Genomic DNA, 20,534 nt, shown 5'->3' on the forward strand with positions numbered 1-20,534 from the left:
GTACACGTGGTACATTAGAGTTTGCTATTTGAGGTACTGGACAGGTTTTTTCTAAAATATTAGAATTTTAAAAGATATTCTTGTATATGATATGTACTAAATTAAATATCTTGGGCATACACTGTATAAGTACTTTTTTCTGCGGGAACTTTATTTCTTGTAAACCTACTAATATGCATAGTAGTAAAATGTGAATTTAAAACATCGTTCTAGATAAAAAAAAAAGACATGTAGAAAATTGATATTTAATGCAATTTTCATGTTTCATGCTTAAATTTTAATCCATGATATCCGTCTTGCATTTCGTTTCGGTAAGGCTGGTAGTTAAAATGGATGTAATTTGTATGTTCTTGTTATACTATATATATAAATATTGTTATTATTGTACTAAATTCATGCAAGGGTTATCTTTCTTTTTACGAGAAAGATAACATATTACTACATGTATCTCAATGTATATATATATATATATACAAATTCTGATTGTAATTTAAGGAGAAAATAATGTTTTTCAGATTACTAGTCTTAACAAATTTATATTAAAGTCATACTTTAAATGATATGAAATGAAATTATTAAGAATATTAAGATTTCTTATGTCATGCTTGACCTTCTCCAATGAAAAGTTTATGTAAATCTAATATTAATTTTGTTCGCTGTATTATGCACATAAATCATGCTCACTTTGTATTGTACATGTATATATGTATGCTTGTATTGCCATCATGGGCGAATAGCCTTATGGAATAAATGAAATAAACTCTAAAAAAAAACTCTTTCTGCTATTTCTGCGGTTCGTAACGACACCGCAAATTTAAAAACCGCAGAAAATTAAGCCTTCCCATATGTCTATGTCGGAATATGTCAACTACCGGTACTGTATAAGAACATTACCCTGTACTGTTATCGGCTTTAAAAGATATGTTTCTTTATGTATCTGTCATGAATAAAATATTAGAAAAAAAAGTAAATTTACTTGTTCTTTCTGTTTAAATAAATATCATGTTTGTATGATTTTCGCTCACACTAAGCTTGATTTTTTGTGTGAAATAAAACTATAATAGTGTGACGGGTGCAATAAACATACCCTTTTGTATTTGTACAATATTTTGTGTTTACGTGCAATTTTACCATTGTTTATTTTTCACACTACATATTTATAATACACATGCAGTATTACAATTAATTGTTGTCATTGCACGTTGTTCAATTCAATTCAAATATCTTTATTCACCCAGGTATTAATAAAATACATAAGGGGTTTACAAAATAATATTTTACAATATATATATATGTTCCGGTTGTAAAGTCCTGAAAAGATAATACAATATTAATAGTCATTTAGTTATTTTTAAACAGAATGTAAAAAATAATATACATTTTTAATGTTTTAAAGAAAGAAATGGGGGTTCAAGTGAGGATATATTAGCACCTTATATAACATAAATACTGGGAAGTACACAATGCCTTATTGCACGCTCTAGTAATTTTATTTACTACGCCGGGTTTTTTTTGTGTGTGAATGAATGCCTCGTGCAAATTGTTCTTGTCGCGCAGTAATTCGGTTCAGACAACACATGTGTAACCTTGTCAATTCCCCCCCCCCCCCCCAAAAAAAAAAAAAAAATAAATAAATTCGCATGTTTCACAGGCAATTGGAATAAATATTCACCGGATTTATTAGGATTTACGCAATAAGGTACCGTTTACCCCGTAAAAGTTAATATAATGTAATGTGTAATTCAGTAATGAGTAATTTTATAATGCATAAGTGCCGTCGAGGGTACGGGACCTCTTCGAAATTCTTTACTTTTCAAATTTGAAATGCTTTAACAAGATCGACGTACTCACGGCGGGACTTATCTAGCGTATTTCAGGACATGCATATCAAATGACACATTTAACACAATCATTTTTTTTTTCAACATTAATACAATAATAACAGATGAATTTATGTTTTCAATGGCTATACTTTTAATGTCTGCGGAACTCACCTAACGCACATGCTTGAGCAATATTGATAAGAATTTACAGAGTATCTTAAGATCATTTTCCGACTGTATGTTGACAATTCGTTTAAAGTTAAGATCATTATTTTCAAGGCAGAAAGTTTGTAAAATGTTTTGTCTTTGTTCTTCGAATTTTTCGCAACGTAATAAATAGTGTTTGCTATTGCCAATAGCGTTTTCTGAACAAAGTACGCATCGCCTATTTTCTGGAGACGTCCCGTCCCAGCGTCCCGTTTCTTCTGGAAAATGCGTGTTATTTGTTCGAAATTTAAACATTATTTCCCGTTCATACTTTGGTAAACGTATTAGATATTTTTCAATACTATGGGTTTCTTTATAGACTGCATAAGTTCTACCCTTATTAGATGACTGGAGTTGTGTGTTCCATTCCTGATAATACTGATCGATAAGGATTTGTTTTAAGAGAATTTCCAAAGATTGGGGTATTTAGGGCAGGTTGAAGTAACCACACATCTGCTCTACCACTAGATTCAAGTATAGTTTTAATATGTCTCAGCCATTTAAAATCTTTTTCTGGTTGTTTAAGCATATATTGATAAATTTTGTAAGATAACTTTGAGACTTTCCCCAGTAACTAACCTATTCCAGAACGAAATCATCCTATTTTTAATCATAATTGATATCGGTATTACTCCAGTCTCGCCAAATAACATATATTTAGGTGTTGATTTACGAGCACTAGTAATTTTTCTAAGAAACTCGCACTGAACTTTTTCAATAATTTCTAAAGATTCATAGCCAAAAATTTCTGATCCATACATAAGAATTGGGAGAACAGTATGGTCAAAAAGCTTAAGAATTAAATCAAATGGTAAACTTGAATTATTTACCTTTGTTAAAAGAAGGTATAGGCCCTTTTTTGCTTGTTGGACGATGTGTTTACGAGCTTGTAAAAAAGAACCATTACTAGAGAAAGTTATTCCGAGGTATAAATATTTTTCCGTTATTTCTAAATTTGATTCGCCTATATGAAATTGGAAATTTCTTACATTTCTTGCGCCGAATATCACTACCTTTGTTTTGTTTGTGTTAATATTTAAATGCCATTGTTCGCAGAATTGATTAAAGTGTAGTAGTGTATTTTGGAAATCAATTTTTGAATTGGATATAATCACTGTATCATCGGCATAGAGTAAAACTAGCAGCGTCGAGTGTATCTGTTAACTCTATCCCTACTGATCCTTTTGATTCTAAATATTCTTGTAAATCATTTAAAAAGATGGAAAATAAAACCGGACTTAAATTTTCACCCTGTCTGACGCCTGTATTTGAACAGAAACAATCAGAAAATTCTCCTAAATGCGTTATTCTTGATTTTATATTTTGGTACATATTAAAAATGACATTAAATATTTTCCCATTTATATTCGTTTTGATTAGTTTTTGCCATAAACCTATTCTCCATACTTTATCAAATGCAGAAGAAAAATCAACATATGCACAGAACAGTTTCTGTTTCTTTTTCTTTAGAATTTCAATGAGAGCATGTAATGTGAATATGGTCTGAGCAGCTGTAGTATTTTCTAAAACCAGCCTGGTTTTCATGAAGAAGGTTATTTGATTCTAAATATAACGTTATTCTATTATTTGATACAGAAGTAAATAATTTTCCAAGTGTACTTAAAATAGTTATTGGGCGATAGCATTCCGGTTTCTTCGAATCGCCCTTATTTTTATATATTGGTATAATATACCCTTCTAACCAGGAGTTAGGGATAAAACCAGTATCTAAAATTACATCGAAAAGTTTAGTGTAAATAGGCAATAAAAGGTCTTGAGTATATTTTATATACTCGTTTAAAATATTATCGGAGGGACTTGCTGCCTTTCCATTATTCAAATTTTTAATACATTTTAAAATTTTGTCTGCGCAAATTTCCTTATTTAAAAAGTAGTTCGCATTAGGATTGTTTACATATTCGCTCGGGTCGAATTCATTATTGTCAGTGTCCGAGTTGTTTATATTCTTGAAATAATCGTAAAATTCCGATACGGTTGGTGACTCATGCGCTTTCGAGTCATGTTTAAGGCCGTTCAAATATTTCCAATATTGCTTTGGGTTGTTGATTTTTGTTTATTAATGTTTATATACCGTTACATGATGATTATGACGAAACACATTATAAGTCGTCTGCATGTTTACCGGAAATATTGTACATGTTAAATCAACAAATCTTGAAATGTTGTCTGTTTGTATGGGTTAATTTTGAAAAATATCTAAATTAAAACGCAGAAATAAAACTCATCAATGCGAGAATGATGACACGGCAGAAATAAGATAATTAGATATGCAGAAATTTAAAACCCCTTATTTAACAAAAATCACAGAATATTAAACCCGCAGAAATAAGTACTTATACGGTATGCTATTGTTATATAAAGATATATTGGCAGAATGACAACTGTATTATAACACTCATTATTTCATATATTCTGAGAAATTTGAAAAAGGAGACATTTTAACAAGATAATTAATGAGTTATTTGCCTTTGAATTTGAAAATTTTACTATTTTCAAGGACAAATAATTTAAAATTTACATTATAACTGTAATCAGAAAAAATAGTGCCTCTTTTTTTAATGGTTTTTAGCTTAAGTATAGTGGGTTCATCTCTGTTAAATCAACTCATAAAATATTTCTTTATACTGTAAAATATTGATATGAGGGACAAATTGTTTGGTTTAAAATGATATAATCATGACAAAAAAACAACAACAATAAAAAACTAAAATTTTCTACATACTTTGACAAGTTGGAGGATTATCAATATGAGTCCATCCTTGTGAATCACAATGTGATAACTTTGGTCCCAACAGTTCATATCCTTCATTACATGAGAATTCTACAACTGTATCAAAGTCAGCATTGTTGTTGGTAAATTCATTACCTCGTATGATCTCATATTTTCCATTAGTTAGCATATTTTGACTCAATGCTGAACATTGGGAGGCTGAAAATAAATTATGTATCGATTTTATTTGACTTTTTGAAGTCTCACAAACTTATTTTTGTATACAATAAATAAATCTTGTTAGTTATTATATAATATTATAAAACAAAAAAGATAACAAAGACAAGAAAACTACTAACATAAAAATACTCTGATATAATTTCTATCTTCTAACACATGAAAACTTTGATGTTATAACATGATATAATCTATATCTCTTAACACATGAAAACTTTGATGTTATAACATGATAGAATCTCTATCTTCTAACACATGAACACTTTGATGTTATAACATGATATAATCTCTATCGTCTAACACATAAAATCTCTGATGTTATAACATGATAGAATCTCAATCTTCTTACACATGCAAAACTTTGATGTTATAATATGAAAGAATCTCTATCTTCTAACACATGAAACTTTTGATGTTATAACATGATATAATCTATATCTCTTAACACATGAAAACTTTGATGTTATAACATGATAGAATCTCTATCTTCTAACACATGAACACTTTCATGTTATAACATGATATAATCTCTATCTTCTAACACATGAAAACTTTGATGTTATAACATGATAGAAAATTATATCTTCTAACACATAAAAACTTTGATTTTATAACATGATAGAATCTCTATTTTCTTACACATGAAACTTTTGATGTTATAACATGATATAATCTATATATCTTAACACATGAAAACTTTGATGTTATAACATAATAGAATCTCTATCTTCTAACACATGAACACTTTGATGTTATAACATGATATAATCTCTATCTTCTAACACATGGAAACTTTGATGTTATAACATGATAGAAAATTATATCTTCTAACACATGAAAACTTTGATGTTATAACATGATAGAATCTCTATTTTCTTACACATGAAACTTTTGATGTTATAACATGATAGAATCTATATCTTCTAACACATGAAACTTTTGATGTTATAACATGATAGAATCTATATCTTCTAACACATGAAACTTTTGATGCTATAACATCATGATAGAATCTATATCTTCTAACACATGAAATTTTTGATGTTATAACATGATATAATCTCTATCGTCTTACACATGAAATCTCTGATGTTATAACATGATAGAATCTCTATCTTCTAACACATGAAAACTTTGATGTTATAACATGATAGAATCTCTATCGTCTAACACATGAAATCTCTGATGTTATAACATGATATAATCTCTATCTTCTAACACATGCAAAACTTTGATGTTATAACATGATAGAATCTCCATCTTCTAACACATGAAAACTTTGATGTTATAACATGATAGAATCTCTATTTTCTAACACATGAAAACTTTGATTTTATAACATGATAGAATCTCTATTTTCTTACACATGAAACTTTTGATGTTATAACATGATAGAATCTATATCTTCTAACACATGAAACTTTTGATGTTATAACATGATAGAATCTATATCTTCTAACACATGAAACTTTTGATGCTATAACATCATGATAGAATCTATATCTTCTAACACATGAAATTTTTGATGTTATAACATGATATAATCTCTATCGTCTTACACATGAAATCTCTGATGTTATAACATGATAGAATCTCTATCTTCTAACACATGAAAACTTTGATGTTATAACATGATAGAATCTCTATCGTCTAACACATGAAATCTCTGATGTTATAACATGATATAATCTCTATCTTCTAACACATGCAAAACTTTGATGTTATAACATGATAGAATCTCCATCTTCTAACACATGAAAACTTTGATGTTATAACATGATAGAAAATTATATCTTCTAACACATGAAAACTTTGATGTTATAACATGAAAGAATCTATATCTTCTAACACATGCAAAACTTCGATGTTATAACATGATAGAATCTATATCTTCTTACACATGAAACTTTTGATGTTATAACATGATAGAATCTCTATCTTCTAACACATGAAACTTTTGATGTTATAACATGATAGAATCTCTATCTTCTAACACATGAAATCTCTGATGTTATAACATGATAGAATCTATATCTTCTAACACATGAAAACCTTGATGTTATAACATGATAGAATCTATATATTCTAACACATGAAACTTTTGATGTTATAACATAATAGAATCTTTATTTTCTAACACATGAAATCTCTGATGTTATAACATGATATAATCTCTATCTTCTAACAAATGAAAACTTTGATGTTATAACATGATAGAATCTCTATCTTCTAACACATGAAAACTTTGATTTTATAACATGATAGAATCACTATTTTCTTACACATGACACTTTTGATGTTATAACATGATAGAATCTATATCTTCTAACACATCAAACTTTTGATGTTATAACATGATAGAATCTATATCTTCTAACACATGAAACTTTTGATGTTATAACATCATGATAGAATCTATATCTTCTAACACATGAAACTTTTGATGTTATAACATGATATAATCTCTATCGTCTTACACATGAAATCTCTGATGTTATAACATGATATAATCTCTATCGTCTTACACATGCAAAACTGTGATGTTATAACATGATAGAATCTCTATCATCTAACACATGAACACTTTGATGTTATAACATGATAGAATCTCTATCGTCTAACACATGAAATCTCTGATGTTATAACATCATGATAGAATCTCTATCTTCTAACACATGAACACTTTGATGTTATAACATGATAGAATCTCTATCGTCTAACACATGAAATCTCTGATGTTATAACATGATATAATCTCCATCTTCTAACACATGAAAACTTTGATGTTATAACATGATAGAAAATTATATCTTCTAACACATGAAAACTTTGATGTTATAACATGATAGAATCTATATCTTCTAACACATGCAAAACTTCGATGTTATAACATGATAGAATCTCTATCGTCTAACACATGAAATCTCTGATGTTATAACATGATATAATCTCCATCTTCTAACACATGAAAACTTTGATGTTATAACATGATAGAAAATTATATCTTCTAACACATGAAAACTTTGATGTTATAACATGATAGAATCTATATCTTCTAACACATGCAAAACTTCGATGTTATAACATGATAGAATCTATATCTTCTTACACATGAAACTTTTGATGTTATAACATGATAGAATCTCTATCTTCTTACACATGAAACTTTTGATGTTATAACATTATAGAATCTCTATCTTCTAACACATGAAATCTCTGATGTTATAACATGATAGAATATCTATCTTCTAACACATGAAAAGTTTGATTTTATAACATGATATAATCTCTATTTTCTAACACATGAAACTTTTGATGTTATAACATGAAAGAATCTATATCTTCTAACACATGAAACTTTTGATGTTATAACATGATAGAATCTATATCTTCTAACACATGAAAACCTTGATGTTATAACATGATAGAATCTATATATTCTAACACATGAAACTTTTGATGTTATAACATCATGATAGAATCTATATCTCCAAACACATGAAACTTTTGATGTTATAACATGATATAATCTCTATCGTCTAACACATGAAATCTCTGATGTTATAACATGATAGAATCTCTATCTTCTAACACATGAAAACTTTGATGTTATAACATGATAGAATCTCTATCTTCTAACACATGAAAACTTTGATGTTATAACATGATAGAATCTCTATCATCTAACACATGAACACTTTGATGTTATAACATGATATAATCTCTATCGTCTAACACATGAAATCTCTGATGTTATAACATGATAGAATCTCTATCTTCTAACACATGCAAAACTTTGATGTTATAACATGATAGAATCTCCATCTTCTAACACATGAAAACTTTGATGTTATAACATGATAGAAAATTATATATTCTAACACATGAAAACTTTGATGTTATAACATGATAGAATCTATATCTTCTTACACATGAAACTTTTGATGTTATAACATGATAAAATCTCTATCTTCTAACACATGAAACTTTTGATGTTATAACATGATAGAATCTCTATCTTCTAACACATGAAAACTCTAATGTTATAACATAATAAAATCTCTATCTATTGCTTTTCATTGGATAATCGTGACGTTTATATAGTTTTATATACAAGCTGCTATCGATTTAGAAAGAAATCTCGCTTTATTCCTGTAAAAATGATGCTTGCTGTATTATAAATTTGTTACAAATATTTCTGACAGATTATATGGCCGTATATAAACGGTTGTATTTACAAACAAGCATTTATATAGGGCCATATATATAACCTGTCAAAAATCTTTATAACTAAGACTACTTCTCTTATACCACTAATGCAATTTCAATGAAACTTTACAGGATTGATCTGTAGCTCAAGTCCTTGCGCATATTGCACGGGTTTTCCGGTTGAATGATTTTTGGCCGAGTTATGGCCCTTTGATAAAAAGGTGTTTTTTTTCTGTGTGTTGCCAGAAACACAAAAGCTTGTCCGGACTACTCCTCATAAACTACTGGTGCAATTTCATCCAAACTTTACAGGAATGATCAGTACCAAGTCTAGTTGTGCATATTGTCAGCATTTTTCGGTTCAATGATTTTTGTCAGAGTTATGTCCCTTTAATAATTTTTATTTTTAAAGTTTGTCCGGATTACTTCTCTTATACCACTAATGCAATTTCAATGAAACTTTACAGGATTGATCTGTAGCTCAAGTCCTTTCGCATATTGCACGGGTTTTCCGGTTGAATGATTTTTGGCCGAGTTATGGCCCTTTGATAAAAAGGTGTTTTTTTTCTGTGTGTTGCCAGATACGCAAAAGCTTGTCCGGACTACTCCTCATATACTACTGGTGCAATTTTATCCAATCTTTACAGGAATGATCAGTACCAAGTCTAGTTGTGCACAGTCCGTCTGTCTGTCCGTCTGTCAAAAAATTTGTCCCAATATGAAATTGGCAATCATGAGGCGACACATGTGATTACTGATCGCTCTTGTGTAAGAAAGATGTATTTAAGATTTATTAACCTTAAATAATTTGTGTAATAACATTTATTTTCAGCTGCAAGTAGGAAGGCAAACCTAAAACTGTTGTTAATGGTTACTGTTGTTACAGTCAAACTGTGATCAAATGACACCCAAGGGAGAGACAAATAATGGTCTTAATGCACAAGTGGCCTTTATTTGGAGGTTAGTTTATTCAATTATATCAATAAGGGTTATCAAAAATTACTCATAGTATTTGAACAATTAGATGATTGGTGGTTTGATTTGTGAATTGTCAGGTCTGGATTGTGGATTATGGAATGCCATCTAGCTGGCAAAACACAGCCCTCCATACTACTTATATGTATTTTTAATTGTATCAGAGCACAAGTATACTAGCATATACATAGCAACAATTAATATACATGCCAAAAGAAAGAAAAATGCGGCATTTTGAAGACAAAACTAATAATGTATACATTTACTTACAAGTACATGTTGGTACATTTTTCCAATTGCCATCCTCTCCACATGTAGCATTTATATTCAGTGGGTTCTTTGTAAATCCTTCATTACAGAAATATTTAGCAGCTTTGTTGTATGTAACCCCAGTTACTAACTCAATTCCACCATTCTGAATCTTATCAGGGGGTCCACAGTAAATCTCTGCAAAAATCAATTTCATTCTTTAAATCATATTTATACTTACAAAGCCTGTATTATCATGATAACTTATAAAGTATTCAATTTTCATTTTTACCATTACTTATTTTCATAGTTTTAAAAATCAATTTAAATAAGCATGATTTAACTAATATAACATTTAAGAAATCATCTGATATTTTATTTACCTTGACATTCAGGTATAGCTCCTGGATTTTCACCACCTATTGTCCACATGCCGGGACCTTTTGGGTCTGCATAATATGTCGGGTCACATTGAAGAGTAACTTTTTCAGAGTTACGGTATTTCTCCATGTGGAATTTATAACCAGTTGGACATTCAAGTTCAACATTTTCCTTGTAAAAGGTGTTGTTGGTGCTTTTCTCAGTTTCCTCGGATAAATCTAAATCTTCACAATCTAGAAATAAAAGTTCAGTATCATGATTAATAAATTTTGTCAGCTACAGTATACATGAGGCTCAAGTGGGCCTGTAACGTTTACCTTAAACAATGGACATTTTATCAGGATATATTAATTTCCCTTTAGCTAGGATATGGCTTTGGTAATTTTACAATACATATAATTTTAGTAGTGGTCTACTAGATAATGTTACATACATGTACTAATGAATAAATAAAAGTGGCATACTGTGTGGGTGTAGTTTTACTTTATAAATGTGTGAGTTTAACATAAAAGTGACTATGTCAAAAATGGGAAATCTGAAGGAATGTTACAGCTTTGCTCCCTGAAAATGAAATAAAGTAAAATATTATTTCACTTCTTCATTGTTAATTGTTAAGCAACACTATATTTTATCTATTAACCATTATGACATTTTTTGTGTCTTCAAAAATAAATGACAAAACGACTTTCAAGGGTTAGGGTTAGGTTTAAAACTGATGAAGTAAAATATCTGTAAGCCATACCTGTTCCAAAAGCAATTGTGAAACCTTTTGACATGAAAGCTGAGTTTGATTTGAATTCCACATTGAAATGTCCTCCAGGTGCATGTATAATATTGTCTATATCATTATTATACACATCAAGATATGGTACTTGTTCAGTGCTTTTATCAGCATAGATCTAGAAAAAATAGTAAAATCAGTTGAATTAAACAGTGTATTCTTATCATGGTACTACAAACAGTGTATTCTGATTGTTGAACAAACAGTGTATTCTGATTTTGGTACAAACAGTGTATTCTGATTGAAGTACAAACAGTGTATTCTGATTGTGGTACAAACAGTGTATTCTGATTTAAGTACAAACAGTGTATTCTGATTATGGTACAAACAGTGTATTCTGATTGAAGTACAAACAGTGTATTCTGATTGGGGTTCAAACAGTGTATTCTGATTGTTGAACAAACAGAGTATTCTGATTGTGGTACTAAAAGTGTATTCTGATTGTGGTACAAACAGTGTTTTCTGATTGTGATACAAACAGTGTATTCTGATTGTTTAACAAACTGTGTATTCTGATTGTGGTACTAAATGTGTATTCTGATTGTGGTACAAACAGTGTATTCTGATTGTGGTACTAAAAGTGTATTCTGATTGAAGTACAAACAGTGTATTCTGATTGTGGTACAAACAGTGTATTCTGATTGTGGTACAAACAGTGTATTCTGATTGTGATACTAAAAGTGTATTCTGATTGAAGTACAAACAGTGTATTTTGATTGTGGTACAAACAGTGTATTCTGATTGTTGTACAAACAGTGTATTCTGATTGTGGTACAAACAGTGTATTCTGATTGTGGTACAAACAGTGTATTATGATTGTGGTACAAACAGTGTATTCTGATTGTGGTACAAACAGTGTATTCTGATTGTGGTACTAAAAGTGTATTCTGATTGAAGTACAAACAGTGTTTTCTGATTGTGGTACAAACAGTGTATTCTGATTGTGGTACAAACAGTGTATTCTGATTGTTGAACAAACAGTGTATTCTGATTGTGGTACAGACAGTGTATTCTGATTGTGGTACAAACAGTGTATTTCTGATTGTGGTACAAACAGTGTATTCTGATTGTGGTACAAACAGTGTATTCTGATTGTGGTACAAACAGTGTATTCTGATTGTGGTACAAACAGTGTATTCTGATTGTGGTACAAACAGTGTATTCTGATTGTGGTACAAACAGTGTATTCTGATTGTGGTACAAACAGTGTATTCTGATTGTGGTACAAACAGTGTATTCTGATTGTGATTCAAACAGTGTATTCTGATTCTGGTACAAACAGTGTATTCTGCTTGTGGTTCAAACAGTGTATTCTGATTGTGGAACAAACAGTGTATTCTGATTGTGGTAGAAAAAGTGTATTCTGATTGTGGTACGAACAGTGTATTCTGATTGTGGTACAAACAGTGCATTCTGGTTATGGTACAAACAGTGCATTCTGATTGTGGTACAAACAGTGTATTCTGATTGTGGTACAAACAGTGCATTCTGATTGTGGTACAAACAGTGTATTCTGATTATGGTACAAACAGTGTATTCTGATTGTGGTACACACAGTGTATTCTGATTATGGTACAAACAGTGTATTCTGATTGTGGTAGAAAAAGTGTATTCTGATTGTGATACAAACAGTGTATTCTGATTGTGGTACAAACAGTGTATTCTGATTGTGGTACATAGAAAACATTTTAAACAGTCATTAAGATGTAACTTCTATGTAGATTTCACACTATGCATGTTCTTACTTCTTCTAGAATACCATTATCTTATAAAAAAATAAAATGACCATTTTCTGGAATAATGTATAATATTATAGATATCATTATTATACAGAGCAATTTCTCGTATTTGTTTAGTGCTATGGTCAGCATAGACCTAGAAAACACATAAAAACAGTGTATTCTGATGGTGGTACTCGCAACATAGTAAATGACAAGACATGGAAAGGTGTCCATTGGACACGGGTGTTCCCATACTCCACTGTTTTGTCAATCTTATGACTTAAGATCAAATATTTTTTAGGCTACATGTGCCGAGGTGCATTATTACATGGCTGACCAACATTCCTGAAAACAGGTGCACAACTCAACTACACATGCTGATCAAGATTTCTGTAAAGTTTCATGACTCTAGGTCAAATACTTTTTGAGCTACATGTGACACAAGTTGAAAATTGCAAACATTTACTAAGTCAAGGGCAAGATCTTTACAAATACTGAATAAATCCACAAGCAACCCCCAAGGTGCATAAGTACATAGCTGACCAACATTCTTGCAAACTTTAAGACCTACAGGTCAAATATTTTTCAAGTTATGCATGAACATGTTGAAAATTGTAAATTTTTACTAAGTCAAGGGCAATAACTCTAAAAATGCAGATGCACTACTTCACATGCTAATCAACATTTCTATAAAGTTCGATGACACTAGGTCAAATACTTTTCGTGCGATTTTTTTAGCTGAAATACTAAATATAGCCACACAAAAAATACCCAGGTGCGCAACTACACATGCTTATCAGCATTCCTGTAAATTTTCATGGCACTGGATCAAATACTCTTTGAGTTACATGCAACACAAGTTGAAAATTGTATATTTTTACTAAGTCAGGGGCAATAACTCTAAAAATATCCATACAACAATAACCAGGTGCACAACTTCACATGCTGATCAACATTTCTGTGAGTTTCATGACACTAAGTCAAATACTTTTTGAGCTACGTGCGACACAAGTTGAAATTGTAAATTTTTTACTAAGTCAAGGGCAATAACTCAACTAAATAATTATATCCACACGAAAATACCCTGGTGCACAACAACACATGCTGATCAACATTTCTATAAAGAATCATGACTCTAAGTCAATTTGACTCTAAGTCAAATACATTTTGAGCATGTGCGACACAAAAGAGAACGGATGGACGGACAAGGGTTAATCTCAATGCCCCCCCACCCCCTCCCTAAAGTGGGGGCACAAAAATCAAGAGGCCGAGGCCCTTTCCTAAATCAATTAAGAACATCCACTACAAGGAAATCTAAAATATCATACACATTAACTAGCTAAAGTAAAACACATTGCACTTTTTAACAACAAAATTGTTTTGATGTTTAAATCTAAAATCTTTTAATGAATAATAAATTTATCATACTTTCAGAATTTTGAACAATTTATCTCGCAGGGCCATGCCACTTAGATCAACATTATAGTTTTATACGTAGAGGATATGTTTACAAATTGATGGATGTCTGTATGCAGGGCATGGACAGAAAGGAGGGAAAATTACTCTTCAACTAACAATAAATGTTACAGCACAGAAATTTTGAGCACACTGAACTTATTCCATACACAAAAGAAGAATAAAAAAATCAAATAATTTTCTATTGTTAAACATGAAGTAAAACACCTTACCATAAATTTATCTTCTGATCGAGTAGTTGGATTGATTCTAGAATCCTGTGCCAGATTCAGAGTAAGAAATTTTAGAACCATTCCTCTGGATGCTTTTTCCCCAGCATCAAGTGTCCATGTACACATGAGGTCATTGGGTACAGGATGAGGAGAAACTATAACACCATATGTGTCCACTATTTCCACTCCACACCCTTCAGAAATCAGACCAAAGAAGTTAAAATGAAATAAATATGAAACAAGAATTAAAGAATTATTTATCATTATAAATTTGTTTTGAACAAAATAATTGGCATAATATTTTATGAAGGTCTTAAATAATTCTATTATAATGAGACAGATAAAATTAATAAAAAAAACTGAAATGTACCTAACATATAATCATCTGATATATATCTATAATCATTTATCCAGACAATCCTAAAACATTGAACACATCTAGGCAAGTATGATCATTTGTTCAATAGCCAAATCCAGTTTAGCATAATCATTCCATCAATGTACAGATCCTGGCCAGCATAATCATTTCATCAATGTACAGATCCTGGCCAGCATAATCATTCCATCAATGAACAGATCCTGGCCAGCATAATCATTCCATCAATGTACAGATCCTGGCCAGCATAATCATTTCATCAATGAACAGATCCAGGCTGGCATAATCATTTCTTCAATGTACAGATCCTGGCCAGCATAATCATTTCATCAATGTACAGATCCTGGCCAGCATAATCATTTCATCAATGTACAGATCCTGGCCAGCATAATCATTTCATCAATGTACAGATCCTGGCCAGCATAATCATTTCATCAATGTACAATTCCTGGCCAGCATAATCATTTCATCAATGTACAGATCCTGGCCAGCATAATCATTTCATCAATGTACAGATCCTGGCCAGCATAATCATTTCATCAATGTACAGATTTCCTGCCAGCATAATCATTTCATCAATGTACAGATCCTGGCCAGCATAATCATTTCATCAATGTACAGATCCTGGCCAGCATAATCATTTCATCAATGTACAGATCCTGGCCAGCATAATCATTTCATCAATGTACAGATCCTGGCCAGCATAATCATTTCATCAATGTACAGATCCTGGCCAGCATAATCATTTCCTCAATGTACAGATCCTGGCCAGCATAATCATTTCATCAATGTACAGATCCTGGCCAGCATAATCATTTCATCAATGTACAGATCCTGGCCAGCATAATCATTTCATCAATGTACAATTCCTGGCCAGCATAATCATTTCATCAGTGTACAGATCCTGGCCAGCATTATCATTTCATCAATGTACAGATCCTGGCCAGCATTATTATTCATCAATTAACAGATCCTGGCCAGCATGCATAATCATTGCATCCGGGTCAGCATAATCAATTGCTCAGTCTGCAGATTAAGGCAGGCATGCTCATTTTTCAATCTACAGATAAAGGCCAGCATAAACATCAGTGACATGCATATATCCAAGTCAGCATAAACATGCAAAGATCTAAGCCAGCATAAACATCAGTGACATGCACAGATCCATGCCAACATAAACATCAGTGACATGCATATATCCAAGTCAGCATAAACATGCAAAGATCTAAGCCAGCATAAACATCAGTGACATGTTTATATCCAGACCAGCCTAAACATCAGTGCCATGCACTTATACATGATTTTTACTTTTATTAAATTAGAGAATAATACATATGTTTACTTTATCCACCACCTTTGCTTTGTAAAGGTGTTTAGATAAACAAGCATGTGTCAGTCCAAAAATGTTGTCAGGCTTATACAAGCGACGCTCTGATTGGTCCATCTGATGATCATAAGTCAGAAGCGTTTACAACTCTCCACGCAGCATCACCGATTAATAATCGCTCATGACTAAATACTTTTTTGGTAAAGTTGATTTTCCTTTGATCTTTCAAAATAGTGAAATGGGGATACAGTGCAGATAATTTGTGCCGACTCCCTCGCAATAAGCCCTGAACATTTTTTATTTGTACATGTATTATAATTTATAAATAAAAAGAAAGTAATCATTTGCCAGTTAAATATACCGAGTATAGTACTAGTACCACCGCTTAAACTGTATTGTTTTGGTTTTTAGCAATTGTGTAAAAATTGTAACTTGGGAGCCTGTAACCCCCAAATAAAGGTGGCAATTTGTTCATTCATATTCGTAGAATAATATTTGTTAATAATTTTTATTATACACAATTTTGAACTGACCTATTTTGTATGTCAAAGTTACATGGCCATTGACAGGGACGTAGTAAGACATCAATTTTACTTCATTAGTTGTTGATGTATAATAATGGCGGTAAGTTAGAGAGTCTTCTATTCCGTCAACATTTAATTCATACTTTACTTCATCCACAGAAAACCCTGATTTAGGGGTAACTTGCACCTTTAAGCAGAAATAATATAATAACATCAATTTAATCAATCAAAGCGAAACTTGAGAGGCATTTATAGGGTTTCATTATTAGCTTGCTGTAGGAAACAAATGTAGGTGTAGGACAAAAGCCCTCCCGGACAAAAGCCCTCCCGTCAGAAAGTGACAAGGCGGACAAAAGCCCTCCCGTAAAAATAACAAGGCGGACAAAAGCCCTCCCGTGAAAATGACAGGGCGGACAAAAGCCCTCTCTTAAAAATGACTTGGCGGACAAAAGCCCTCCTGTGAAAATAATAGGGCGGACAAAAGCCCTCCCGCAGCAAATACATATGTACTTTGAATAGTTTATATTTTTCAATGCACTCAACATATTAAAATTGTAATCATGAATATTTTTGTTTTCCATTGGCATTAACAGTGTTTGTATGAGCTTGAGCACATTCCTGAGAGGCATCTGCATAATTAGTACTAAAGTCTGTAAGTGCATATTTATTCACGTAGATATGAATATTTACTCCTATATGAAGTTAAGATTAATAGAGAAATAAATGACGAAAAGAAGTTAAAATTACCTAACTTAAAAGTTAAAGACATTTATAATGTGCCTTGTAATGTGTCAATTACTTTTAAAAGTAACTTTGATTTTAACGACATTCGTGTAAAAAGTTACCTCGTTAAACATTTCAGGAAGGTATGTTCAGAATAAAAGGTGATTCTAGCTCAAACACATACTTAGGCCAGTTGAAAATAACAATAAATATATGTAACAATTTTAATATGACTGTTGAGTGCATTGAAAAAAACACAGGTATTTATCTTTGTTACGGGAGGGCTTTTGTCCGCCTTGTTAATTTCACGGGAGGGCTTTTGTCCGCCCTGTTATTTTCACGGGAGGGCTTTTGTCCGCCCTGTCATTTTCATGGGAGGGCTTTTGTCCGCCTTGTCATTTTTTGACGGGAGGGCTTTTGTCCGGGGGGGGGGGGGCTTTTGTCCGTTTCCCAAATTTACTCTCTTTATTACGGGTTGTTACTGATTTTTCTTATATGATAAAATACTAGTAGTGCCTAAAACAAGTATCAATGTGATTTAACTTATACAGTACACGTATTCATCATCTGTTCAAAATATGCAAAATATATTTATAATAGTGTATTGCGCTACATCTTATAGTACATAGACACAAGGATGAAATACATACAAAATAGGTTATCACATTTCCCTCGTTTGCATTAATTTGCCAACTCAGCTTCAGATTTTTTGGTGTATACTCCTCATTAGTAAATGGCATACTGATACTTTTCCAATTATTAATTGCCGTTTCTTGTTTTGTTCCCGCTGGTATTGATGGTATTTCTACAAAAAAAAAATAATTTTTCGTGTTTTTCTAATTTTTCTTCATTTTTATAAAAATATATATATTTTTGATTCAATCTTTCAACTCTATCTAAAATGAATAAATCAGGTATGGCAAAATAAATGAAACACTGCTTTACTTATTTGAAACATATAATTAATTGAAACATATAATTTAAAATTTTAAATTTTGAAACAGGTGCTGTATTGCTTTTACTATAATACTGTGAAAAATCATCACAATTAAATATGATTTAATATTTTCCATGCCGACATTTATGCCAAACAAAACCGCATACATCAGTGCTTTAGCATACCTGTAATCCATCCGAAACTGTATGTTCCCACATTTCTACTTAAATCACTAGCAGCATAAAATCTAATGGAAAGGTAATGGTTTGTTGAGTATAGATATTTGCTGCTGACACTGCCAGTAAAACGTCCCAACATCTCGGAATATTGAAATAAGAAGCTACCAGTCCAAATCTCTAAAAATACGACATTTTCTTCAAGATTCATCTGTGGTATCTGTATATGGGGAAAAGAAATGTAAATAATGTATAATATGTCAACTGTGATGAACATCTAGAAAATATGTTTGTAATATTGTCATACAATATTTTATATTATAATTTTATATACCTGACTGTGTCACAAAGAAATGCAAATATACTGAATGTAAATTAATAATTAAGCTGAGGTATCTGTTTGTGAAAACATAAATAATGTAAATAAAGTTTAGTATGTCATCCGTGATGAACTTCTAGAAAATATGTTTATAGCATTGAGATAGAAAATTTTATATTATACATGTATTTTAATTTTATAAATTTGGCTCATTGTGTGACAAAGAAATGTAAATGTTCTGAACGTAAACCAATGATTTCGCCAAATCATTTTAAAATTATATTTCTAATTACAAAGCCATTGTACAGATAAACATTTTTTAAACTCATGACCTATAACCTCTTGGTGAAACATTGACATTATAACAATCCACACGGCTGTATGATAAAATGTCTTATATTAATATTGTCAATATTTGTGCCAAGTTATTTCAAAGTAACTAATCAGACATAAATACATATGGCATATTGTTTTGATAGTTTAGATAAATTGTTTACATTGATCCTTTAAAAGTTACGTTGACACATAGATAACATACATAGAGTTTGACACACTAATTTACCAAGTTTCACAATATCTGTCTAAAGCTATTCCAAAATTCCCATTTTTAATCAAGAGATGCAACACTTACATAAAGTCTGATTCTTTTTCCTACTCCGGCTTCTAAGACCCATGTTTGTTCTTCAAAATCAGACATAGGCTGAGTCTGGACACTTCCAGTAGTTTCAGATAAGGTAAGATACCAAGTTCCAAGAGGTGCTGAAATAACAGCAATATTTGTTTATAATAATATATGAATAATCAGTATCAAATAAAGTATAAGAGAAATACATTTCAACATCAGGACAAGCTTATTAATAATGATGCCAATGAGAAGGCCGATGCCAATGACAGGGCTGTTGCAAAGGATAGGGCTGTGATAATAGCTCCATTTTTCTTCTTGGAAAATGATATAAATAAACACCCAAATAAAATCAAAGCTTGAGTGATAGATTAAATGACATAAGTATTTAGAAATAAAGGTTATATATTGATGGTTACTTGACACATGACGATATAGACATGTTTAGTCCTTATCCACATCATAAAATACCTTAAATAGAGTTATCCATCTTTCAATCTGGACAAAACCATTTCCTATTTTTTGGGA

The 20,534-nt window shown here is 31.2% G+C and overlaps 1 protein-coding gene across 1 annotated transcript in view; it reads right to left on the reverse strand.

Annotated features, from left to right (window-relative positions):
- Positions 1 to 14: 14 nt before the first annotated feature.
- LOC132758894 (uncharacterized) overlaps positions 15 to 20,534 on the reverse strand; it is a gene marked incomplete at its 3' end in the record, with an annotated part of 53,531 nt that continues 33,011 nt past the window's right edge. Inside the window, 10 exon segments of the mRNA XM_060750603.1 lie at positions 15 to 51; positions 4,774 to 4,980; positions 10,453 to 10,629; positions 10,815 to 11,045; positions 11,555 to 11,711; positions 15,003 to 15,196; positions 17,239 to 17,416; positions 18,603 to 18,757; positions 19,075 to 19,285; positions 20,016 to 20,143. Coding sequence (XP_060606586.1) covers positions 15 to 51; positions 4,774 to 4,980; positions 10,453 to 10,629; positions 10,815 to 11,045; positions 11,555 to 11,711; positions 15,003 to 15,196; positions 17,239 to 17,416; positions 18,603 to 18,757; positions 19,075 to 19,285; positions 20,016 to 20,143 — 1,675 coding nt within the window.

The sequence above is a fragment of the Ruditapes philippinarum genome, unplaced genomic scaffold (assembly GCF_026571515.1).
Source record: "Ruditapes philippinarum isolate M1 unplaced genomic scaffold, ASM2657151v2 ctg1180_1_1_1_1, whole genome shotgun sequence".
NCBI classification, from domain to species: Eukaryota; Metazoa; Mollusca; class Bivalvia; order Venerida; family Veneridae; genus Ruditapes; species Ruditapes philippinarum.